The 26758-nt window shown below is 51.4% G+C and overlaps 1 protein-coding gene across 2 annotated transcripts; it reads right to left on the minus strand.

Moving 5' to 3' along the window:
- Positions 1-5437: 5437 nt before the first annotated feature.
- LOC141082860 (uncharacterized) lies at positions 5438-20251 on the minus strand. Of its 2 annotated transcripts, none has more exons than XR_012230598.1 (2): positions 6661-8130; positions 5438-6381 (listed from the first exon to the last, which is right to left on the minus strand). XR_012230598.1 is itself a non-coding variant. In XM_073566876.1 (2 exons), exons 1-2 carry the CDS (start codon positions 19192-19194, stop codon positions 6340-6342), a joined length of 603 nt encoding a protein of 200 aa, XP_073422977.1. In that variant the 5' UTR covers positions 19195-20251; the 3' UTR covers positions 5438-6339. The 2 variants fall into 2 exon arrangements, 1 of the variants encoding a protein (XP_073422977.1); XM_073566876.1 differs by lacking the exon at positions 6661-8130 and adding an exon at positions 18634-20251.
- Positions 20252-26758: the final 6507 nt, after the last annotated feature.

Here is a 26758-nt window from a genome sequence, read left to right on the forward strand (position 1 = left end):
GATATATCCTGCAGATTATTACACCACCGACCTCTCTGCAGAACATTGCTCCTCCACCTCCTGACAGATACATAGTGATCTCTCCTGCTGATTATTACACCACTGACCTCTCTGCAGAACATCGCTCCTCCACCTCCTGACAGATAGTGATATATCCTGCAGATTATTACACCACTGACCTCTCTGCAGAACATCGCTCCTCCACCTCCTGACAGATACATAGTGATATATCCTGCAGATTATTACACCACCGGCCTCTCTGCAGAACATCGCTTCTCCATTTCCTGACAGATATAGTGATATATCCTGCAGATTATTACACCACTGACCTCTCTGCAGAACATCGCTCCTCCACCTCCTGACAGATACATAGTGATATATCCTGCAGATTATTACACCTCTGCAGAACATCTCTCCTCCTCCTGACAGATACATAATGATATATCCTGCAGATTATTACACCACTGACCTCTCTGCAGAGCATCGCTCCTCCACCTCCTGACAGATACATAGTGATATATCCTGCAGATTATTACATCACTGACCTCTCTGCAGAACATCGCTCCTCCACCTCCTGACAGATACATAGTGATATATCCTGCAGATTATTACACCACCGGCCTCTCTGCAGAACATCGCTTCTCCATTTCCTGACAGATATAGTGATATATCCTGCAGATTATTACACCACTGACCTCTCTGCAGAACATCGCTCCTCCACCTCCTGACAGATACATAGTGATATATCCTGCAGATTATTACACTACTGACCTCTCCGCAGAACATCATTCCTCCACCTCCTGACAGATACATAGTGATATATCCTGCAGATTATTACACCACCGGCCTCTCTGCAGAACATCGCTTCTCCATTTCCTGACAGATATAGTGATATATCCTGCAGATTATTACACCACTGACCTCTCTGCAGAACATCGCTCCTCCACCTCCTGACAGATACATAGTGATATATCCTGCAGATTATTACACTACTGACCTCTCTGCAGAACATCATTCCTCCACCTCCTGACAGATACATAGTGATATATCCTGCAGATTATTACACCACCAACCTCTCTGCAGAACATCGCTCCTCCACCTCCTGACAGATACACAGTGATATATCCTGCAGACTATTACACCACTGACCTCTCTGCAGAACATCACTCCTCCACCTCCTGACAGATACATAGTGATATATCCTGCAGATTATTACATCACTGACCTCTCTGCAGAACATCGCTCCTCCACCTCCTGACAGATACATAGTGATATATCCTGCAGATTATTACACCACTGACCTCTCTGCAGAACATCACTCCTCCACCTCCTGACAGATACATAGTGATATATCCTGCAGATTATTACACCACTGACCTCTCTGCAGAACATCGCTCCTCCACCTCCTGACAGATACATAGTGATATATCCTGCAGATTATTACACCACTGACCTCTCTGCAGAACATCGTCCATTCTCCCTCCCCCCCGTAGTCCCCCAGTGTAACATTTAGCAGGCCCTGATTGCTCCCCAGGAGTCCGGGTTGCAGATTATATACATATAATGGTGATCCATGCACTCTTTAACATCCGTTGCCCCCATTTGGCGCCATGTTCCCCTGTATCTGTCGGCTGATGCGTTTTCCCTGGGGCCCATTATGGCCGCTATGTGGGTACGGCGCGGTCCGCTCGCTGCGGCTCTCATGGTTGGATCAGTGGGAATGATCTCTGCTTCTAGGACAATCACTTCCAGATGTGCGTTATTCTGTGTCAGCAAAAGGAGCGGCGGAGACAAGAGGGAGAGCAGCGGTGACGGAACCGGCCCATGCTGAGGAGGGTGTAGGGGTGTACGGGCCACATGTTCCAGGGCGGGTGGGCAGGGGCCTGGCACATTGAGGTCTGCACAATACCTGGCGGCCACAACCCCTTTGTGCCCAGGTATGAAATAAGCAGGGTAAGATACACTGATAACTCCCCCAAGGCTACCTATAGGGGGCATAGGTAAGCAGCTGCGCCCTCTGCTGTCTATAGGCCCCATGTCCTTGTTGTTGTCTTTTCCACCCTTAGGTAGCAGTAATGTAAATTCTCAGCTTGTTATTGGCCCCTGATATGTGTCCCCCCAGTTATTCCTGGGGGGCCGCTAATACACACAATGCCCATCAGTTTTACCCTAATCCCCAGTATTTGCCCCCAAATTCTCCCCCATTTTTAGTTGTCCACCTGCAGTTCTCGCTGCAGCTTGTAGGTGGCAGCAGGGAACATGACACGATCCTCAGTGGTTATTGGGCCCTGGACCTGGTTATTGGCCTTGTGCCCCATCACAAAACCAGGGGCAAAGGAATTACATGAAACGCTTGACCCTACGCCCACCTCTCCTTCTGGGAAAAAAGCGCTGATCCCTCCTGACCCGTTAAAGTAATTCTGCACCTGCAAAGTGATGAGGAAACGATAAGGCCGGGGTCACACTGGCGAGGAATACGGCCGAGTGAGAGGCGCTAAAAGCACGCATTAGACACGGACCAATGATTCTCTATGGGGTCCCTCGCACCAGCCGTATATTTCTCATCCGTATCCTACGCTGCGTGCCAATCGCAGCATGCTGGGACTGTCAGCGTACTACGCCCGTAATACGCCAATGCAAGTCTATGGGTGCGCAAAAAATACGGATTACACACGGACCAGACATGTGACTTGCGAGAAATACGCAGGTCTTTTGGCTGGTGACAGGAAATGGGCCAATCCATCATCAGGAAGCCTAGACATGCAAATGAGCTCAAAAAGCGCTCCAGACATCCAGGAAGTCAGCCTCCACGGAGTACAGCAGCATGGCGTCCACATACATTAATGTAGAGATGCTCATTGTCCTGGTGCAGGAGCGGCCCGAAATATGGGACCCACGTGACGCAAACTATGCGAACCGCACAAGAAAGGAGGCGTCATGGAGGCGCATCTGTCGCCAGATGTACCATGACTTTGGTGACAGACCACGTGAGGAGCAGCATAAAATTCGTAAGTGCAACCATAAGAATATAATTAACCTTAGCGCGCGCTATAAAATGAATGTACAATCAGCACCCCCCCTTCCTGTGCATGTACTTTTATTAGCCTCATGAGGCCGTTACATTAGGATGTGACAGCCATAATTAGGGGTTAGGCCACAAGCTCCTCATCCTCCTAGCCAATAAAATTAGTTTCAGTGGAGCTAATGAGACCCTGGGTATCGGCCCAATTTCATATGCCACCATGGGTAGAACGCACACCCCAGAAGACCCCATGCCTAGACTACTGGTAGAAAATGTGACCTCGACAATCTTTCCTGTCACATTGCAGTGGAAGATGTGATGAAACGGTGGCGAAGCATCCGGGACCAGTTCCGCCGGGAACGCCAGCAGCGGTCCAGGAGTGGGGATGCTGGACATGTGAAAAGAAAATATATCTACTATGACCGGCTGAACTTCCTCGCCCCAATTCTGGATCTGAGACCGTAAGTACATACCTCACACCACATTACACAAATACATTACACAAATACTTTACAGGGACAAAAATATTGATGTATTTTTGCCTCTGTTCTATTTCATAACAGAACTCACTCCAACCTTACGGATTGAGGAACGGCCTCAGAGACAGAGCCCATTATTGATCCTGTAGGGGATGAGGTGGCTGGCCCATCTTCTCCCCCTACAAGAAGGATGTCTGAAGAGGAGGCATCACAAGACCACCCAATGGGTGCCCGACACAACACACCACCAGGACAGTCTGCAGCTGCAACCTCACCCATCCTGGAAGAGTCGGGCAACTTGAGCAGCAGCCCAACTGCCCCGATCAGGTCCTCCCCACAGGCTGCTCTAGCATCACGGCGAACAAGAAGAAGGCGCCAGGTCACTATTCAAGAGAGCAGGACCAATGTGGACACAGGGGTGCTGAATTATTTGTCCTGAGTCACTACAGATGATGGTGAGGAGGCCTATGCACGTAGCATCACCCTTTATCTCCGTGCCCTTACCCGTGAGGTCAGGCTCCGTATTAGGGGTTGTATTCAGATCCTGCTTGATGCAAGCACCCCCCCACCAATACCCCATATGAGGTTTTTGAATTTCTGGAGAGGTGGCAGCTCTCACCACGAAATTTAATGCGCATGAGACCATCCACACAGATGCTTGCTCAAGCAGGGTCTGAACAGCCCCTAATACGTGGGCCAACACCTCAAGCCCTTCCTCCCCCTACCCATCCTTCTATTCCGCAGCCCCAAATGTCTTCTTCAAGCCAACCCCACCAATATGGCCACTTGTACCCACCCAGTGTTGGAGGCTGGTCCCAACCTGGTTGGGGACGATCTGGCTATGTTGGTGGGTATGAGCCACGGGCCTACCAGAGCCAACAAGAAGCCCCTCACCATCATCATTACTCTGGCCAGTATCCCCAACAGGCCGAGGAGGCTGGCCAATTACAGCATCATGGGCAACAGTATGGCCCCACACAGGGCGATGTTAGCCACAATGTCCAGCAGCACCCACAGGCTGGTCATCCACGTTCCCCTTCCCCTACATATGAGGATTTATGATTCTAATGTTTGGAGATGTCCAGTGAGATGTAACTGGTGTTCCTAATGTAAAACTAAAAACAGGTGTTCTCCTTCACCAACATTTAGAACATAATTTAACATTCACATTTTTAAACAATGTTTTCCAAACATATGAAACAATCCATCATGACAGGCAACACTACCTCACGCCTTTCACACAGATATTACATGTGTGTAGAAAAGAGAATATTTAAATACGCTATACTGTAAAATGAAAGGATGAAAATACACTACTCACTTGCTAATGCCTAGGAAAGGCGTGCTTGCCTTAGTTAAGTAGTCACCTTTTTTGTTAGCAATCTATATTGAAAAAATTAGAGGCGACCAGCACACAGAATATCACGCTCTATGTCTTAACAAGTGAGTTTTGTATTTTCATCCTTTCCAGTATAGCATGCTTAAATATTGTCTGTTCTACAGACAGGTAATATCTGTGTGAAAGCTGTGAGGTAGCCTTGCCTGTCATGGTGGAATATTTCTATGATTGGATAACATTATGAGGAAATGTGAGTGTTATCTAGTTGCCTTTATTTTGGTGATGAAGCTCACCTTTTGTTGCCAAATCAAGGTTAATCTAGTGATGCAGCAATGTTGTTATTGCATAATGTTTGTTGCGGTTTTGTTTTGTTATGTTAATTTAACACCAAGCTAAAGAAGGCACAAAGGGTCATTTTGGCCATTGCCAAATTTGTGTTATGGCAATATTATGTTTGCCTTTAAGCAAACCAAAAAAAAAAATAGGCAAAACTAAAAATTTGTCTACTCTAGTTAACGTCTTTGTGTGATTTTTCACAATCCCTCACAACATACTTACAGACACCAACCAATGCAATGAAACAGTAATAGAATCATAAAGGCTTGAGTAATATATATTTAGACACAATTAAAGAAACAAATTATAACATAGACACAGCATGCTCTTGCCAAGAAGTTGCCCCCTCAGGTGAGATAAAGTAATTAGTGAAAATATCACGCACTTTGAGGCCAGAGAGCGGTCTACGTTGAGGGTTCATAGGTGGTCTCACCCTGCGCACATTGTCCGGCCTACGCACAACACCATCAGAGGAGGAACAATCATGTATCCTGGTGAAGTTATGCAGAACCACACAGGCTTTCACAACTTCATTCACATTTTGTTCACTCAACTGAATGGCAGACTGGAGTACCCGCCATTTGGCACAAAGAATCCCAAAGGAACACTCCACCAGTCGCCTAGCACGTGATAGGCGCAAGTTAAAAATTCTGCGCCTGTGGTCAAGGTTGCGCCGGGGATATGGCCTCATGACATTGCGTGATAACTGAAAGGCCTCATCTGCCACAAGGACATAAGGGACTGATTCTTCAGGGGAGCCTGGTAGCTGGCGTGGTGGTGGTAGATCCAACTGGTTGGTGCGTAGCCGCCGACCCATTATGGAAGTATTGAAGACTCTAGAGTCTCCCGTCCTTCCATAGGCCCCAATGTCGACAATTATAAACTTGTACTGAGGGTCTACCAGAGCCAACAATACAACAGAAAAGTATTGCTTATAATAGAAGAATTGGGAGCCAGAGTTCGGCGGCTTACGCACCCTGATATTTTTGCCATCCAGGGCCCCAATACAATTTGGAAACTGGCAGTCCTCCTCAAAGTCCTTTGAAATCCTTAACTAGTCTTCCATCCTGGGCTCGGGCATGACCACCTGATGGAGTCTTGTCCAGATTTGTGCACATGTAGACCTCACTATGCCTGAAATGGTTGACTTTCCAATGAGAAACTCATGGTGGAGGGCGGCATAAGACAGGCCAGTGGACAGGAAGCTGTAGAACAACAGAAATAGTACATTTTAGAATGGCTTAAGTAAAAAAATCATTTACATGCCGACCAAACTTGGTAGGAAATGAGAGAGAAGAACACACACATATTTGGTGGCACAATGACTAAGTGATATGCAGTACATATTAGATGTAACATTGTGCTGTGTCAGGTGAAACATATTTGGAGTAAGATGAGGGCATTAAACTTAGTCCAAGAAGGCCAAAAAACATACTTTAGCACACACATTATGAACATAGAGAATGTGGTTGTGTAGTACATACCGTATTGTGAGTAGAAGTCGCTCCTCTGCAGATATCGCTTTGCGCATCCTTGTGTCCTGAAAGGTTATCCCAGGGCGCACTGTCTCCAAGAGGCGATCAAATGTGGAAATGCTCATGCGACAGTACTGGTAGAATTTTACAGGATTCTCCCGCATAGAAGAATAGAGGCGGTGAAAATGACCTCTTGTGAGTCGTTGCCTCAAAAGTGGATGGACCCACATGCGTCTCCTCCTCCGCGGATCCACTATCACTGGGTATGGTTGCCCAAAGCGCAGTGACAAAAGCCAGGTAAAGAGAACCTGCTCAGTTGTATTGAATGTCAGACCCTCTGCCATGCTGCACAAAGAACACCAACACACCTCGTGAAAGCAAGCTCACAAATGGACAGTATGGAGGCAGCCACCTGTTCCTGAGGCAATAAATAGGGTGCAGGCTAATGATTTAAATTGTTTGCAGGCCTGAAAACCGTTAAATGTCCATTTTGCAAGGCTGCGAGAAAATCTCGCCATACGGATTGCATACAGATGCCATACGGATTACATACGGATGCTGACATGCGCAAAATACGCGACCTCACCTTGCTTACGGATGACCTACGGAGCACTATTTAGGGGTCATTCATCCGTATTACGCATGTAAACTACGGAGCGTATTTTGAGCAGGTTAGTGTGACCCCGGCCTAATACCGCCATGCTGCGCCTTAAGTTTTCTATATTCCTTTTTTGCTAAAAATACATTTCCCCTTTTTGATTCTTTTCTATATTTTTCTCCCTTTTATTCCATTTTTTAATCACTTTTTCTTTGTTTCCTTTTGTGTCTTTTTCACTTTATATTTTTCGTGCTTTTCTTCCATTTTCTCCTTATTATTCCCTTTTTGAATTCTCGCTTTTTTTGTGTTTGCTCTTTTCTTTCTTTATTTCCTTTATGGTGTTTTCCATTTTCACCTTTTTGCTTTTTCTTATTTTTATCCTTTTTCTTCTCTGTTACTTTTCGTGGTTTCTAGGTTTCTTTCCTTTTTGGCTCTTCTCCATTTTCTCCTTTACATTCAGTATCTTATTTTTCTCATTTGTAACCTTGGGACTTGGTTTTTCTTTTTACCTCTTTTTCTATTTATTTTGCTTTTTTTCTTCCTGGTTTGAGAAAACGAAGAGCATTTGGAGAGGATTATTTTTCGGCTCGGGGCGGGGAACGATATTTGGTAATGATGGGACTGAGCCCGTGCCTCAGCTCGCCGGAGCGCCTTTCGCTTTAATATAAAAGTGAGGAGGGGCGAGAGAGAAGGCGCGATGCAGCAGCGAGCGAGGCAGAAATTTAACCAATGCATGACTTAGTTTGGGATCTCCCCCTGCTCTGGCTTTTGTCCCCGTCACCAATCACAGGGCTGCTATCCTGACCAATCTGGGGATCTCCACTCGCTTGTCGCTCGCTGCCCGTGACAAAGGCCCTATATAAGAATGGCGCTGCTGTGTATGAGCCCGCCACACCATGCTGACAGCTCCCCGCACCCCCACCCGTGTCCCCGTCTGCACTCTCTGAAACCTATCCCCCCTCAGGAGCGCACACGGCAAACCCCCCCAAAGCAAAATAGAGCGTTACGCCCGGGACTCGATCCACGGAGCAGCACGGCGGCCAGGACAGCACATGGCGAAAAACAACATCGGGGCGATCGGAATGCATGCGCCAGGAGGGGGGGGTAACACTCTGGCCGCGGCACCGTCCTCACTTCACCCCGCGGGGCCTCGTTACGGCCGTGAGGCCATGTGGTTCTGGTTAGATGGCGGCTGTGGGATTGTGGGACTGTAGACGGGAATCCCCCGCGCGGCCCAGATTCAGTACGTCCGCAGTAGGCACGGAGCAATACGGCATTAGTCACACGACATGGCGCCTGGGAAGATCACGGACGTGTGGACCATGCGAACGTTGGATTCTTATTCGGCAGTTTCTTTTTTTCAGTTTTTTTTTTTAAATAAAAAATCCCAATAATAAAATCCTCTGAAGCGAGGCGCCCTGGTGTGAATACGCGTCTAAGCTGCTACAAACGTGGGCACCGGAGTGTGTTACTGAAAGGGTTAAGTGACTTTGGGCCACTGATCTCACACTGCAGGCACAGATCAGGGGGACCCCAAATTCAGCGCACTCCGGCCCAGCCCAGGCGGGCGCTGGGTATTAACCTGGGCAAATAGCCACTTTTCACAGATTTGAATAACTGCTGTTATTCAGGGGTGAAATGACTGACCTCAGCCCACCGATACAGACAGTGACGCCCAGCACCCGCCTGGGCCGGGTTGGAGGGCGCTGAATTTGAGGCCCCCCGATCTGTGTCTGCAGTGTGAGATCAGTGCCCCAAAGTCACCTACCCCTTTCAGTGTCGCCCTCCGGTGCCCACGTTTGTAGCAGCTTAGACGCGTATTTACACCAGGGCGCCTCGCTGCAGTGGTTTTTATTATTGCCACGTTTTATTTTTTTGCCATTAAACCTGTAAAAAAACAAAAAAAAATGATATTTTCCAATGAGAAACTAAGTTCAGGCTGGTGACGCGCGACTTGTCCTCCAATTGGGTGAGAGGTAAGAGATCCTGGACGGCCCCTGCAAGAAAACCAGCAGAAAACAAAGAGAAACCGGGGCGATGGTGGCGCACACATGGCTCCCATTACACCGCACAGGCCGACCCCGGAGACTGCTGGCCAGAAAGGGGGATTGTCCTCCACTGCAGACCCTCCACTGTCTGCTGCAAATCTTCTCACAGGACAGCAGGGGTTACCATAAAGCATTGTACTCCAGTCACGCCCAAAGCTGCCTCAAAACTGATCCTCCATCTGACTGCAGCACTGGATGGGACTAGAGTAGGAGTTTTCAGCTCTGATCACTATTTCTCCATCCTGACCAGTATAAGTGCGGGACCGCAGGACGGGACGTAACTAATGACAAGGTGCGGGCAGATCAATGCCATCTGTACCGCCGGACGGGACACCCATAGAGACCACCCGCCACAGCCCCATTATTAGCAGTACCGACAGTGTGAGACCCCCGGGCAGAGCCGCACACTCAGCGGGCAGACCTGGGAGCAGAAAAAGAGCACTGAGGGGTCCACGATGCACAGTGGGATCGCTGGGACATCGTTATGTGTAACGGGGCCTTTACTGTCACCCCTCATCACACACATCTGTATACCCCCAGAGGTCCTGCAGGGCAAGTGTACTCCAGTCTGCAGCGTGTCTAATACTCCAGTCACCCCCAGAGCTGCAGCGTGGCTATTACTCCAGTCACCCCCAGAACTGCAGCTTGTCTAATACTCCAGTCACCCCCAGAGCTCCTGGGTGCCTAATACTCCAGTCACCCCCAGAGCTGCAGCATGTCTAATACTCCAGTCACCCCCAGAGCTGCAGCGTGTCTAATACTCCAGTCACCTCCAGAGCAGCACTATATCTAATATTCCAGTCACCAGCAGAGCTGCAGCGTGTCTAATACTCCAGTCACACCCAGAGCTGCAGCGTGTCTAATACTCCAGTCACCCCCAGAGCTGCACTATATCTAATATTCCAGTCACCAGCAGAGCTGCAGCGTGTCTAATACTCCAGTCACCCCCAGAGCTGCACTATATCTAATATTCCAGTCATCAGCAGAGCTGCAGCGTGTCTAATACTCCAGTCACCCCCAGAGCTGCACTATATCTAATACTCCAGTCACCCCCAGAGCTGCACTATATCTAATATTCCAGTCACCAGCAGAGCTGCAGCGTGTCTAATACTCCAGTCACACCCAGAGCTGCAGTGTGTCTAATACTCCAGTCACCCCCAGAGCAGCACTATATCTAATATTCCAGTCACCAGCAGAGCTGCAGCATGTCTAATACTCCAGTCACACCCAGAGCTGCAGTGTGTCTAATACTCCAACTCTTTTATTTTACAAAATTATCAAAATTACACTCAGAAACAAACCACAATACATAAACTAAAGAAAACCAACATAGACAGACATAAAATGTGCAAAACATGCGCAAACAACTGAAAGTCCAAATCCTTTCCTTGTCCTCCACTGAGCTCGGCAGCTTAGGGTCCCCCAGCAGGAATCCACTGAAAAGAGAATACAAAGAAACATAAACCCCTCTCCCCACTCTCACCCCATTCACCCCCATTCACACCTCACCGATTTTACTAGTTTACTATTTACAATTTTACTATTTACAAAAACCAAACGACAATAACCCTTTCCTGGCCCTCCGCCTTGAAAAAAACAAGAACTCTGCCACTTTGGCCGACAAACCTTACCTCCTATTACACAGCAAAGATTTTTTTTTTTTTTTTTTTTTTTTTTTTTGTTTTTTTGTTTTTTTTTTTTTTTCCTCTCCCACACATGGCAACAAGTTCGCAGCCTTTTTTCCCACCACCTTGCACCGCAGGTCCTACAAGTTTGTAGCCTTGTCACTTCACAATCTGGTCCACGAAAGTTTATGGCCTTTTGATTCCACACGAAAATTATTTCCAGGGTCCGCAGAGTCTACTTCTCCTGCCCTGCTCCTTTGCTCCTTCATGTTGCTCTTGGCATCCGGTCATCCATCCACCACCCCCCATGCACCCCCCTCCCAACCTGACTACACCCCATCCACACATTCTAACTAAAAAACAAAAAAAACGTGTGTTATATGTTTTTCCTTTTACCAAAGCACAACCAAAAGACATTTTCCAAAACTCTCAATACCATCCCATCTACTTACGCATTAATATACAAACTAAACACAGCATTTACATACCCAAGGCCCAAGTTTGGCACCTGTAAGCCCAATATCCATTATATGTCCTGTTTTTAAAACAAAAAGCTAAGGTGGCATGCACCAGCCCACCACCAGGAAAACGGGGTTCTAGAGGCCCCATCCCTCACTAACACATTCACCCTATCCCTCAAGAACTAAGACTGTCCCTACTTCTGTCCCTAAAAAAGAAACCTGTCCCTATCTGTCCCTACCTGCCCCTACTCTACCTAACTTATCATAACTAACTCTCTATCTGTCCCTCAGTGCCTGTCCCTCCCTGTCCCTATCTGCCCCTACTTCTGTCCCTAACACACCCAGTGAAACTTATGCTATCCCTACCCTCATTCACACGGAGCTAGCTCTCCCTTGAGTGCGTTTTTAAAAGGAGAGGCCTCTCCAAAGCCAAGAGGCCTTCCTCACACCCAACCTTTCGAACTCCAAAGAACGGACCTTCACCAGGTCACCCAAGATGTTTCCTACCACCTCATCCCTTGGGAGGGTTTTTTTCCGCGTCGTAACTAGGCACCGTGCATTCCAAGTGTGGAACCTAACCGCTGCACTGACTAGGAATAAAGTGCACGGGTCCCGGCCACCCAGGGATCTGAACGCTCCATAGGCCCATTCAGCGTAGGAGAGGGACGCCAGCCGCGGCCAACGTATGGAGGCACCCACCCTGTTGTAAACCTCTGCATTAAAGGGACAATGAAGCAGGAAGTGCTCCATGCTTTCCAGCACGTCGCCACACTCCTCACGAGGGCAACCCCGGTCATCGGAGTTCCTGCACTTCAAGTTGTCCCTTACATACAGCCTCCCGTGGAAGCAACGCCAGGTCAAGTCCCAAAACTTCATGGGGATCCGCTTAGAATTTAAAAGCCCCAGCCCGACCTCCAGATCCCGGCCTGGGCAATCCTTAAGGGCCAGGGGCTTCTGGAAATGGGTCAACAGGACCCTCCTGTCAAGGCACTGCCTCGACATGGTCCTGATTTCCCACATTCCCAGACCCCACCGGCGGATCACCTTCAGAACCGGGGTAGCGTAAGCCGGAAGATGCCCATGAGGTGTGCGTAGGTCCTTCACCCGCCCTCCTGTCTCCCATTCCTGGAAGAAAGGCCAAAGCCAACCCTTGCAGGAGACTACCCACGGAGGAGCCCTCTCTAGCCAGAGGTTAGAGATGTTAGTCTTAAGAAAGGTGTTTACTAGAAACACCACCGGGTTGACCATACCCAACCCGCCTAGTCTCCTCGTACGGTATGTAACCTCCCTCTTGATTAGGTTAAGCCTATTCCCCCATAACAATTGGAAGAACAGGCTATAGACCCGCGTCCAGAGAGGTTCCGGCAAGATGCACACACTGCCCAGGTATATCAATAAAGGTAGCAGATAGCCTTTAGCCAGGGCAACCCTTTCCCTCAGGGTTAAAGACCAACCCTTCCATTGGTCCACCTTTTGGGCGGCGATCTTAAGTCTGCCCTCCCAATTTTGCTGGGGGTAGTCCCCGGGGCCAAATTCGATGCCTAGAATTTTGGCGGTGGCCTGGGGCCCTGGAAGGGTGTCCGGGAGATCAAAACTAGGATCTCCCCCTCCCAGCCAGAGACTTTCACACTTATCCCGGTTGATCATGGACCCGGATGCCTCCGAGTAGCGCACTACCTCCGACATGACCCAGTCCGCCTCCCCTCTCGAGGATACGAACAGGGAAACATCATCGGCGTACGCCACCACCCTCAGAGAGGAGCCAGAGCCCGCCCGGTCCATCCCGACTCCCGCCAACGGTCCACGATCTACCCTCCTTAAGAAGGGATCGATCGCGAACACGTATAAAAGCGGGCTCAGCGGACAGCCCTGACGGACCCCAGAACCCACCTCAAAAGGACGACCTGACCAACCATTCACCAGCGGAAAAGTCTCAGCCCCTTGGTACAAGATCTCTAACCATTTTACAAACCTCCCAGGCAGACCATACCTCAAAAGGACGGACCAGAGGTACTCGTGGTTGACCCGGTCAAAGGCTTTCGCTTGATCTAATGACAGCAAGTACCCCTTCCAGTGACCTGCCCTACCCTGCTCCACTGCCTCTCGGACACCGAGCACAGCACTAAAAGTACTGCGGCCTGGAACAGAGCAATGCTGGGCCCCTGAAAGGAGCCGGGGTGCAAACTTCACCAGCCGATTAAACAGCACCTTGGCCAGAACCTTCCGGTCCGTATCGAGAAGCGCTATGGGACGCCAGTTCTCGATTCGGGACGGATCCTTACCCTTTGACAGAATAATGAGGGCTGACTTCCTCATTGAGCCGGGAAGAGTGCCCGAGGAGAGACACTCATTAAAGACCCCTGTCAAGAGGGGGACCAAGGAGTCCCTAAAAGTCTTATAGAACTCAGATGTTAAGCCATCCGGACCTGGCGATTTCTTGAGCCGAAGCCCATCAATGGCCAGTCTCACTTCCTCTTCCCTGATTTCTTCTGCCAAAACACCAAGAGAGGGGTCACCCCCTGGCTCAGGGATGGCTTCAGCCAGGAAAGCCGACATCCTGTCCCGATCCAGATCCTTCTTTTCCAAGAGGTGTGAGTAGAAGGATCTGACCACCTCCAGGATCCCTGATTTGGATCTGTTCAGGGACCCCGTACTGTCGATCAGTCCTGTCACCATCTTACAATTCACTGACATCTTACAGTTTCTGTAAGGGTCGGGCGAGCGGTACTTCCCGAAGTCCCTCTCAAAAACCAAAGATGTGTGCCTATCATACTGACACCTCTTGAGCAAAGATTTCACTCTGGAGATTTCCTCTCGGTCACCTCCAGTCGAGACAAGCTGCTCGAGTTTCCTCCCCAGAGCCTGGTACAAGCGGTGCCTGTTCAGACTCCTGAGGCTCGAGAGCTGACGGAAGAACCCCGCCACCCGCTTTTTGAAGATCTCCCACCACTCTGACTTACTACTACAGAGATCCAACAGCGGTACCTGGCTCTGAAGAAAATCCTCGAAGGATTGTCTCACCTCCGCTTCTTCCAGCAGGGACGAATTGAGCTTCCACAGCCCTCTTCCCATCCGAGGAGTCTCTGCAACATTCAGAGAAAAGAAAATTAGACAGTGATCGGAGAACTCCACCTCAACGGCGGACACAGCAGAAAAGATGGCGTCCTCCTTCAAAAAAAACCTGTCTATTCTAGACCTACAGCTACCCCTATGGTAGGTGAAACCTCCGTGACCTGGGGTGTGCCGGATGTGGGCATCCACCAGGCGAGCTTCACTGGCTATGCTATTCAACGCGACGCTATCATAAGCCAGGCGATCTCCGGGACCCCCCCGGTCACGGGACCTCGTAATGGTGTTGAAGTCCCCACCGAAGACCACCTGTCGGCTCGTAAAAAGAAAGGGCTTGATCCTCAGGAAGAGACATTTGCGGTCCCACTTGGACTGCGGGCCGTAGATGTTGATGAGCCGGAGCTCTTGTCCCCTCATGAAGACATCTAGGATCAGGCACCTCCCCATTTCCAACTCAGTAACCCGTCGGCATTCAACTGCTGCAGTCTTAAAAAGGACTGCCACCCCGCTATACGGCTCGGCCGCAAGAGACCAGTATGAGGGCCCGCACCTCCACTCCCTCCGTGCTTTATAGATGGCCCCCATGTCTGTTAGTCTGGTCTCTTGCAAGAATAAAATTTCTGCCTCAATCCGGGAGAAAAAATCAAAGGCCGTGAAGCGAGCCGCATCTGACTTAATGCTGGCGACATTAATAGACGCCAGCGTCAACGGGGCGAGTTCAGCCATCATGGGTGATCGAGTTGGATGGCCAATTTCTTCCCTACCCCGCTATTACCTCCTCCTGGGGAGGGGTCAGACACCTTCCTTTTCAGGGAAGCTCCCGACGTGTCCATCCCACCCCCCCCGGTGTCCTCGCCCCCGGGTTCCAGGTCTGTCCCCCCCTCAGGAGGAGCAATGCCCCCTGAGGGACGGACTCCGCCATCCCCCGAAGGACCCTCCGGTGTTACCCCCGGCCCAGTACCCTCGTCTTGCGGTTCATCATCTGAACCCCCGAGGGCGCTGAACCGGTTGGAGAGTCTGATCAGAGGGGGGTCAGCGGGCCCTTCCGTATGCACCCTTGTGGTCGGGGGCGGGGGGGACTTTGAAGGCTTGTCAGCCTTCCTCCCCACCGCTTTGCGCTTGGCACGCCTGGTTTTGCCACCTGGTGCTGTAGGCTGCTCTTGGACATCCTCATCAACACTTTCATACTGAGAGGAATTGTCCGAGTCAGCCGCTTTCTCCTCTCTCTCCATCCTCCTGATCTCCTCACTCACCGCACTCTCCCCCAGGGCCTCAGAGGCTTTGGCCACGGGCCTGGAGGGAGGAGCAGGCATCACCCCGGTTGCCCGAGGCTCCACCTGTCCCTTACCTCCCTGGCGTTTTTCCTGCCTCCGCTGGTACGCGGGGCCCCTTGCAGCATTGCCCTTCCTCACTGGCCCCTCAGCCCTTCCCCCTTCGCCACCACCTGCCACAGCAGAAGCAGCGCCACCGGGGGTTGCCCCCCCGCGGTCTCCCCCCACCGGGCCTGTGGCGGCATTAGAGAAAGAGCGAGGGCAGCGGCTGAGAGGGTGACCCAGGTCACCACACAGGTGGCACCGAATGTCTTTGCACAAGGCAGCCAGGTGACCTACCCCACCACACAACGCGCACTTCTGCACCTTGCAGTTGGCGCTGAAGTGAGTGGGGTCGCCGCACTTGTGGCAGACCTTCGGTTGCCCCTGGTAGAAGACCAGGATCCTGTCCCTTCCCAGGAACGCCGAGGAAGGGATGTGGGTGACCGTGCCGCCGGAAACCTTCAATTTGACCATGAAGGTCCAGCCCCCCGACCAGATGCCAAACTCGTCCCTGTTCTTTTTTGGGACCTCGGTGACCTCCCCGTAACGGGAAAGCCACGTCATGATGTCCACGCCTGCGAGTGACTCGTTACATGTAACCACGGTCACTCGCTTGACGGAATTTTGGCGAGACACCGCTTGAGCCACGAAGTCTCGCCATCCGGGCTCTTCTCGCACCAGCTCGTAGTTTGACCAGAAGAGCTCAAGCCCCTCTGGCCGCACGAAGCTGACGTCGAAGAAGCGGGACGCCGAAGGGTGTATCAGGGCAAAGATGTCATTCGCCCCGAAGCCCATCTTAAGGAGGAGCTCCACCACCTTGCTCCTAGGTGGACAAGCTTCACTGCCCCCCCACCTAAGACGGACCACATTCCTTCTTGGCGGCCCCTGCCCGGCTGTGGGGAGAGACCAAACAGTCCCTCCCTCCCTTTGATTTTGGAAGGCTGCTAGGCCATGTCTCTCTATCCAGAAAGATAGGTCCACTGTCCTCCCCTCTACCATGATCGATCTTTCTCCCCTTTGGAGGGCCTCCAGGAAACGGCGGTGCAAACCGCCGTCCCCGGAGCCCGGAGGCGAGGAGACCCCCCCGGAACCACCCCGACCCCCAGCCGCGACCCCCGCATAATTACGTTGGGGCCTCGCGGCTGGGGGGGCAGACGGGCCAGCCCTCCCACCACTACCACCACTTGTGCCAGCACCCTCATTCACTCTCCCGTTCACTCTTTTATTATTTCCACTCGCTCCGGCACTCACTCCAGCATTTACTGCCACATTCACACTCGCACTCACTCCCTCATCCATATCACTCACATCACCATTTATGTCCTCAAACAGCTCTTCAAAAATATCTCCTATCTCACTCCCACTCTCACTTCCAGATAGACCACTATTTACATTAGCAGACTTGGTGTTGCAGTACCCCTGCCTGCCTGCTGGGGGCCCTGACTGGCCAGTGCTCTGCTCCTTGGAGCTGCTGGCACTGCTCCAACTCTTGTCCAGGAGTGCCGCTGCCCCTTTAAATACCTCCGAGCAGAGCGCACTCAGTACGCCCTGCCCGAGCCTGGGAGCAGCAGCAGCTCCTGGGTTCTCTGGCTCCACTTTTTTTTCTTTTTGCGGTGTCTTTGCACTGAGGACAGGGACAGCCACTGCCACCGCACCCTGCCCTCTGCTGTTCGCCCCCGCCGGCTTCCCAAGGAGCGCCAGAGCCCCCGCACCACCAGATGGAGGTAAGCGGGCTGGGGACCCCGACAACTCCCTACCGACTTTTGGGGGCACTATGCTGCTTGAGGGGGTAGGCGGGACAGGAGGCAGTGGGCCCGCCAAGGCCACGCCCCCCCCGCCGGCCGCAGCCACCCCGGGCAGAGCAGTGACCCCTTGCGAGGCCACGCCCCCCCCAGGTGACGCGGGCACAGCGGGCGGGACAGCGGCCGAGGAGGACACGCCCCCCCCGCATGCCGCAGCCTTTGCAGGCTGGGCAACACTCGGGGAGGCCACGCCCCCCTCACGGACTGTCACTGCGCCCCTGAACCCACCACTTGATGTTGGCAGGGCTGGCCACTCCCCCTCACCGCCCAGCGGCGGCGGTGCCCCCAGCACGGACCCCTTTTTGGGTCTACGCGCCGGGGACCCCGCTCTTGCCACGGGCGCCGTCAGAGGAGCTACCAGCCCCTTGCATTTTTTTAGCTGCTGCTTCACAGCAGCCTCCACGCCCTTTCTAGGTCTCTGGACCCCCATAAGTGGACCAGACTTAACGGACCCGTGCGTGGGGGATCCAGAGACCCCAGCACTCACCGCCGGAGGTGCGGTCCTGGCTGTACCCGTGCTGAGCGCCAGGCCAGCCCCCCCTGCCACCGGGGACTGAGCCCGGACACCACTACTGCCAATACCGCCAGCGGCTGTTACACCACTGGCACCAGCACCGACCTCCATGTCGCTGCCTGAACCCTCACCGCCACCACCAGATGTGACGGTAAGGTCCAGGCACACATCACTCTGCCCGCGCCCCCGCTGCGGACCCACCACAGGGCCCGAGCCGGGGTGGGCAGCGGGTTCCATACAGCGGGACAGAGGGACCCCGGAAAGAGGGACAAACATAAGTTTGTCAGCCACGGTGTTTTTTGGCTTGCGCTTGTTTTTTTTCTTTTTCCTCTTTCCGGTTGCCTCGTCCTCAGGGCAGACCTCATCCCCAAAGAGCAGTGTGCCAAACCGCTCTGGGGACTCGATCTGCCTCACCTGTTGTAGGACGAGGCAGCCCCCCTCACTACTACTGTCCCCACTCCCACCAGCCTCCCCCTCGCCCCCACTTTCCTCCGAGTAACTGGAGTCCGGTGGGAGAGCCACTTGCTCAGGGGCCACCCCGCTGCATGTTACCTGGGTGTTGTTGCTCACCAGGCCTTCAGGTGGGGCAGGCGTAGATGTTCCACCATCCTCCTCCTCTTGGTCCTCCACCTGGCAGGGGCCTCCCGACCCCCCAGGAGACCCTCCGGTCATGGCTCTAAACCGGTCATCGTTTTTCAGTTTCTCTGCAAAGGGGCCGCTCCCACTCAGGATAGCCGCCCGTATCTCCTCCAAGGCCCTGATAGCCCCCTTCAGCCTCTCCACCGTGGCGGAGACCTCAGCTCGTCTCGAGGCGGGGAGCCGGTTCTTAGCCACCGCTCGTGCTCCCCTTAACTCCTCCCGGAGTTTTCTCAGCTGTTTGGCGGCCTCCTCATATTCGCAGAGGTGCGCATGGATGCGGGAGGCGTAGATGGTGGATGGCTCTCCCTCAGCTCTGGAGCCCCAGATGTTGGGGGGCTCTGCCACTGCACCTCTGCTCTGGGCCGCCACTCCTCCGGGAGGAGGAGCCGCCACGGTACCAGCTTCGGGGGGCCCGGTGTCCCGGGGCTCCTGGGTCCTGCGACCCCCTCTCTCCTGGCTCCGTCTCTTCCCCATCTCCCTGGGACTGGCTGGCTGCACCCTGGCCTCCGGATGGTGCTGAGGCCCCCCACCCCCAGCTGGCTTGCCGGAGGGTGGGAGCCAGGGGCACAGCCCCGGCGCTCAGTCCCAGGGAAAGTCCTCTTTCCTGGGAAGGGGGCAGATGGAAAGTCCTTGCAGGAAAAAACCTCCCTTCCCAGGAGCTTAGCAAGGCCCTAGCCTGCAGATGCTCAGCACAGATGCTCCTCCTCTTCCTGGGCGTGCTCTATCCTCCAGTCACCTCCAGAGCAGCACTATATCTAATATTCCAGTCACCAGCAGAGCTGCAGCGTGTCTAATACTCCAGTCACACCCAGAGCTGCAGCGTGTCTAATACTCCAGTCACCCCCAGAGCTGCACTATATCTAATATTCCAGTCACCAGCAGAGCTGCAGCGTGTCTAATACTCCAGTCACCCCCAGAGCTGCACTATATCTAATATTCCAGTCATCAGCAGAGCTGCAGCGTGTCTAATACTCCAGTCACCCCCAGAGCTGCACTATATCTAATACTCCAGTCACCCCCAGAGCTGCACTATATCTAATATTCCAGTCACCAGCAGAGCTGCAGCGTGTCTAATACTCCAGTCACACCCAGAGCTGCAGTGTGTCTAATACTCCAGTCACCCCCAGAGCAGCACTATATCTAATATTCCAGTCACCAGCAGAGCTGCAGCATGTCTAATACTCCAGTCACACCCAGAGCTGCAGTGTGTCTAATACTCCAGTCACCCCCAGAGCAGCACTATATCTAATATTCCAGTCACCAGCAGAGCTGCAGCGTGTCTAATACTCCAGTCACACCCAGAGCTGCAGTGTGTCTAATACTCCAGTCACCACCAGAGCAGCACTATATCTAATATTCCAGTCACCAGCAGAGCTGTAGCGTGTCTAATACTCCAGTCACACCCAGAGCTGCAGTGTGTCTAATACTCCAGTCACCCCCAGAGCAGCACTATATCTAATATTCCAGTCACCAGCAGAGCTGTAGCGTGTCTAATACTCCAATCACACCCAGAGCTGCAGTGTGTCTAATACTCCAGTCACCCCCAGAGCAGCACTATATCTAATATTCCAGTCACCAGCAGAGCTGCAGCGTGTCTAATACTCCAGTCACACCCAGAGCTGCAGTGTGTCTAATACTCCAGTCACCCCCAGAGCAGCACTATATCTAATATTCCAGTCACCAGCAGAGCTGCAGCGTGTCTAAGGCTGTGTGCACACGCTGCGGAAAAGGTGCGGATTCATCCGCGCGGATTTTGTAAAATCCGCAGGTCAAAAGACCTGCGGTTTTACCTGCGGATTGCTCTGCGGTTTTGCCCTGCGGTTTTTCATCTCCTCAATGGAGGAGATGGCAAACCGCAGCGGAATCCGCAGAAAGAATTGACATGTCAATTCTTTCTGCGGATTGAAAACCGCAGATAATCCGCGCGGAAAATTCCGCACCGTCTGCACTGCGGTTTTTGATTCCCATAGGGAATCATTGTACTGTACACCGCAGCAGAAACTGCTGCGGGTCCGCAGCGGCCAAAACCACTGCGGAACCGCAGCAAAATCCGCAGCGTGTGCACACAGCCTAATACTCCAGTCACACCCAGAGCTGCAGTGTGTCTAATACTCCAGTCACCCCCAGAGCTGCCATAGATCTAATACTCCAGATGAGAGATTTACAATAATGATGCGCGAGCCTCAGTATGAAGAATTCTATGTAAAAAGTGAAAACATTTATTCAATTAACATAAAAAAACCCTCTAAAAACCAAAACCAGAACGTGATCCAACGTCAGAAGCCGAAGATGGCGCCATTGCCTCACAGTGATAGAAGGGCAATGCCAGCCCCCGCAGTAATGGGAGGTATTAACGGGGTCTCCACTACTACGACAGCCCCCTCGCAAACTGAATGTTCAGGGTCCCAAGACAAGAAATAAACCCATAGTCCCCTCCTGTGCCGGCGGCGTCCCTGCAGTGTCAGCACTGGCGGCCCGGGGCTATGATGTCATCAGCAATATGCTAAGTATGTACTAGGGTGATCCCATAATTATTGGGGCGTGCACTCAAATTCTGTTTCTATCAGATACTCCAGTCACCTCCAGAGCTGCACAATAATACTCCAGTCACTCCCAGAGCTGTACTATATCTAATACTCCAGTCACTCCCAGAGCTGCCTTATATCTAATACTCCAATCACCCCCAGAGCTGCATTATATCTAATACTCCAGTCACCCCAAAGCTGCTCTATATCTAATACTCCAATCACCCCAAGAGCTGAACTCTCTCTAATGCTCCAGTCACACCCAGAGCTGCACTGTATCTAATACTCCATTCTCACCCAGAGCTGCACTATATCTACTACTCCAGTCACCTCCAGAGCTGCACTCTCTCTAATGATCCAGTCACCCCCAGAGCGGCACTATAATACTCCAGTCACACCCAGAGCTGCACTATATCTAATATTCCAGTCACACTCAGAGCTGCACTATATCTAATACTCCAGTCACACACAGAGCTGCACTATATCTAATACACCAGTCACACCCAGAGCTGCACTATATCTAATACACCAGTCACCTCCAGAGCTGCACTCTCTCTAATGATCCAGTCACCCCCAGAGCGGCACTATAATACTCCAGTCACACCCAGAGCTGCACTATATCTAATATTCCAGTCACACTCAGAGCTGTACTATATCTAATACTCCAGTCACACACAGAGCTGCACTATATCTAATACACCAGTCACACCCAGAGCTGCACTATATCTAATACACCAGTCACCTCCAGAGTTGCACTCCCTCTAATGCTTCAGTCACCCCCACATCAGAACTATATCTAGTACTCCAGTCACATACAGAGCTGCACTATATCTAGCACTCCAGTCACCCCAAGAGCTGCAGTATATCTAATGCTCCAGTCACATCCTAAGCTGCACTATATCTAGTACTCCAGTCACCCCAGAGCTGCACTCTCTCTTAGGCCGGGGTCACACTGGCGAGGAATACGGCCGAGTGAGAGGCGCTAAAAGCACGCATTAGACACGGACCAATGATTCTCTATGGGGTCCCTCGCACCAGCCGTATATTTCTCATCCGTATTCTAGGCTCCGTGCCAATCGCAGCATGCTGGGACTGTCAGCGTACTACGGCCGTAATACACCAATGCAAGTCTATGGGTGCGCAAAAAATACGGATTACACACGGACCACACATGTGACCTGCGAGAAATACGCACCCGGTGTCTTTTAGCAAAGCCGGCAATTCAGTGCGCTATACAGTAAACTCGCACTGACAGGTTTAATAAAGAAACGAAAGAATAGATATAGACACATATATATATATATATATATATATATGTATATATGCATTCTATGTGTCTATATCTATTCTTTGGTTTCTGTTAGAAACCCTGTCATTGGGCTTCATTATATGTCCATTTTGTAAGCCTGCGAGAAAATCTCGCCATACGGATGCCATACGGATTACATACGGATGCTCACATGCACAAAATACGCGACCATACCTTGATTACGGATGACATACGGAGCACGATTTAGGGGCCATTCATCCGTATTACGCATGTAAACTACGGACCGTATTTTGCGTTAGTTAGTGTGACCCCGGCCTAATACTCCAGTCATCCCCAGAGCTGCACTCTCTCTAATACTCCAGTCATCCCCAGAGCTGCACTCTTTAATGATCCAGTCACCCCCAGAGCGGCACTATATCTAATACTCCAGTCATATCCTGAGCTGCATTATATATATATTACTCCTGTCACACCCAGAACTGCACTCCCTGTAATACTCCAGTCACACCCAGAGTTGTACTCCCTCTAATGCTCCAGTCATTCCCAGAGTTGTACTCCCTCTAATACTCCAGTCACACCCAGAGTTGTACTCCCTCTAATGCTCCAGTCACATCCTGAGCTGCATTATATCTAGTACTCCAGTCACCCCCAGAGATGCACTCTCTCTAATACTCCAGTCACACCTTGAGCTGCATTATACTGAATACTCCAGTCACACCCAGAGCTGCGCTATATCCAATACTTCAGTCACATCCAGAGCTGCACTATATCTAGTACTCCAGTAATATCCAGAGCTGCGATATATCTACTACTCTAGTCACACCCAGAGCTGCATTTTACCTAATACACCAGTCACACCCAGAGTTGCACTATATCTAATACTCCAATCACACCCAGAACTGCACTAGGTCTAATACTCCGGTAACAACCAGAGCTGCATCATATCTAATACAACAGTCATAGCTAGAGCTGCATTATATCAAATACTCGTCACACCCTGAGCTGCATTATATTGAATACACCAGTCACACCCAGAGCTGCATATTGAATACTCCAGTCACACCCAGAGCTGCGTTATATCCAATACTTCAGTCACACCCAGAGCTGCATTATATTGAATACTCCAGTCACACCCAGAGCTGCATTATATTGAGTACTCCAGTCACACCCAGAGCTGCGTTATATCCAATACTTCAGTCACATCCAGAGCTGCATTTTATACTCCAGTCACCCCAAAGCAGCATGTCTTCTATAGATACATGTGTTGTGTATACCCGGTGGGGGACATTAGCGATGGACAGAGTTTGGGATCCTATCTGCAGGGCATAATGCCCCCTTCCCCTGGCCCGCTTTCTCACCCTCTTTGCCACTTTCTAGCCCCCTTTCTCTCCCACCTCCCTCCCTCACTTTCTCGCTTTTTTCCCCTCTCCCTCTTTCTCCTCCTGCTTTCTCGCCCTGTTTTTCCCTCTTCCAGTTTCTTGCCCTCTTTCTCTCTCACTCACATTCTCACCCTCTTTCTCTCTCACCCACTTTCTCACCCTCTTTCTTCTTCTCCTGCTTTTTCGCCCTGTGTCTCCGTCGTCCGCTTTCTTGCCCACTTTCTCTCTCTGCTGCTATCTTGTCCTCCTTTCTCCTCACCCTCTTTCTCTGTCCTGCTTTCTTGCCCTCCTTTTTCTCTCTCCCACTTTCTCACTCGCCCTCCTTTTTCCTCGCCTTATTTCTCTATCGCGCACTTTCTCTCTCCCCTGCTTTCTCGCCGTTTCTCCCTCGTCTGCTTTCTTGCCTTCTTTTTCTCTCCCTTGCTTTTTTGCCCTTGTTTCTCACTCGGCCTCTTTCTTTCCCTCCTTTTTCACCTTATTTCTCTTTCTCCCACTTTCTCCCTCGTCCGCTTTCTTGCCCACTTTCTCGCTTGCCCTCTTTCTTGCTCTCCTTTTTCCTTGCCTTATTTCTCTCCCATTATCTCCCTCCCCTGCTTTCTCGCCCTGTTTCTACCTCATCCGCTTTCTTGCCCACTTTCTCGCTTGCCCTTTTTCTTGCTCTCCTTTTTCCTTGCCTTATTTCTCTCCCATTATCTCCCTCCCCTGCTTTCTCGCCCTGTTTCTACCTCGTCCGCTTTCTTGCCCACTTTCTCGCTTGCCCTGTTTCTTGCTCTCCTTTTTCCTTGCCTTATTTCTCTCCCATTATCTCCCTCCCCTGCTTTCTCGCCCTGTTTCTACCTCGTCCGCTTTCTTGCCCACTTTCTCGCTTGCCCTGTTTCTTGCTCTCCTTTTTCCTTGCCTTATTTCTCTCCCATTATCTCCCTCCCCTGCTTTCTCGCCCTGTTTCTACCTCGTCCGCTTTCTTGCCCACTTTCTCGCTTGCCCTTTTTCTTGCTCTCCTTTTTCCTTGCCTTATTTCTCTCCCATTATCTCCCTCCCCTGCTTTCTCGCCCTGTTTCTACCTCGTCCGCTTTCTTGCCCACTTTCTCGCTTGCCCTTTTTCTTGCACCTCCTTTTTCCTTGCCTTATTTCTCTCCCATTATCTCCCTCCCCTGCTTTCTCGCCCTGTTTCTACCTCGTCCGCTTTCTTGCCTACTTTCTCGCTTGCCCTTTTTCTTCCTTGCCTTATTTCTCTCCCATTATCTCCCTCCCCTGCTTTCTCGCCGTTTCTACCTCGTCCGCTTTCTTGCCCACTTTCTCACCTTCTTTGTTGCACGCCCTCTTTCTTGCTCTATTTTTTCCTTACCTTATTTCTCCCACTTTCTCCCTCCCCTGCTTTCTCGCCGTGTTTCTCCTTCGGCTGCTTTCTTGCCCACTTTATGCCTCACCCTCTTTCTCTCTCCCCTGCTTTCTTGTCCTTCTTTCTCGCTCGCCCTCTTTCTTGCTCTTTTTCTTCGCCTTATTTCACTCCCACTTACTCCCTCCCCTGCTTTCTTGCCCTGTTTCTCCCTCGTCCGCTTTCTGCCTCGCCCTCTCTCCCCTGCTTTCTTGGGCTCCTATTTCTCTTGCCCGCTTGTTCACCCTCTTTCTTGCCCTCCTTTTCCCTCACCTTATTTCTCCCTCCCCTGCTTTCTTGCCGTTTCTTCCTTGTTCGCTTTCTTGACCACTTTCTCCCTCGTCCTCTCGCTCACCTGCTTTCTTGCCCTCCTTTTTCTCTCTCACACTTTCTCGCTCACCCTCCTTTTTCCTTGCCTTATTTCTCTATCGCGCACTTTCTCCCTCCCCTGCTTTCTCGCCGTTTCCCCCTCATATGCTTTATTGCCCTTTCTCTCTCCTGCTTTTTTGCCCTTGTTTCTCACTCGGCCTCTTTCTTTCCCTCGCCTTATTTCTCTTTCTCTCACTTTCTCCCATGTCCGCTTTCTTGCCCACTTTCTCTCTTTTCTGCTTTCTTGTTCTTTTTCCTCACTTTATTTCTCTATCGCGCACTTTCTCCCTCCCCTGCTTTCTCGCCGTTTCCCCCTCATCCGCTTTCTTGCCCTCCTTTTTCTCTCTACTGCTTTCTCGCCGTTTCCCCCTCATCCGCTTTCTTGCCCTCCTTTTTCTCTCTACTGCTTTCTCACCGTTTCTCGCTTGCTCTCTTTCTTGCCCTCCTTTTTCTCTCTCCTGCTTTCTCACCCTGTTTCTCGCTTGCTCTCTTTCTTGCCCTCCTTTTTCTCTCTCCTGCTTTCTCACCCTGTTTCTCGCTTGCTCTCTTTCTTGCCCTCCTTTTTCTCTCTCCTGCTTTCTCACCCTGTTTCTCGCTTGCTCTCTTTCTTGCCCTCCTTTTTCTCTCTCCTGCTTTCTCACCGTTTCTCGCTTGCTCTCTTTCTTGCCCTCCTTTTTCTCTCTCCTGCTTTCTCACCGTTTCTCGCTTGCTCTCTTTCTTGCCCTCCTTTTTCTCTCTCCTGCTTTCTCACCCTGTTTCTCGCTTGCTCTCTTTCTTGCCCTCCTTTTTCTCTCTCCTGCTTTCTCACCGTTTCTCGCTTGCTCTCTTTCTTGCCCTCCTTTTTCTCTCTCCTGCTTTCTCACCCTGTTTCTCGCTTGCTCTCTTTCTTGCCCTCCTTTTTCTCTCTCCTGCTTTCTCACCGTTTCTCGCTTGCTCTCTTTCTTGCCCTCCTTTTTCGCCTTATTTCTCCCTCATCCGCTTTCCTGCCCTCTTACTCTTGCCCCTGCTTTCTTGCCCTCTTTTCTCTCTCTCCCGCATTCTCACTCTCTTTCTCGCTCGCCCTTTCTTGCCCTCCTTAGTCCTCGCCTTATTTCTCTATCGCCCTCTTTCTCTCTCCCCT

Source organism: Dendrobates tinctorius, unplaced genomic scaffold (assembly GCF_039654945.1).
Source record: "Dendrobates tinctorius isolate UK_male_01 unplaced genomic scaffold, ASM3965494v1 ptg000019l, whole genome shotgun sequence".
NCBI lineage: Eukaryota > Metazoa > Chordata > Amphibia > Anura > Dendrobatidae > Dendrobates > Dendrobates tinctorius.

Bases quoted from the DNA above. Each gene is read 5' to 3' on its own strand.
- LOC141082860 (XM_073566876.1), bottom strand. From the start codon at position 19,194: ATGGGGAAGAGACGGAGCCAGGAGAGAGGGGGTCGCAGGACCCAGGAG. The intron at 6,382-18,633 runs GTAACATGCAGC...GTTGTTCTACAG, and splicing joins TGGTGAGCAACAACACCCAG to CTTCCTGTCCACTGGCCTGT.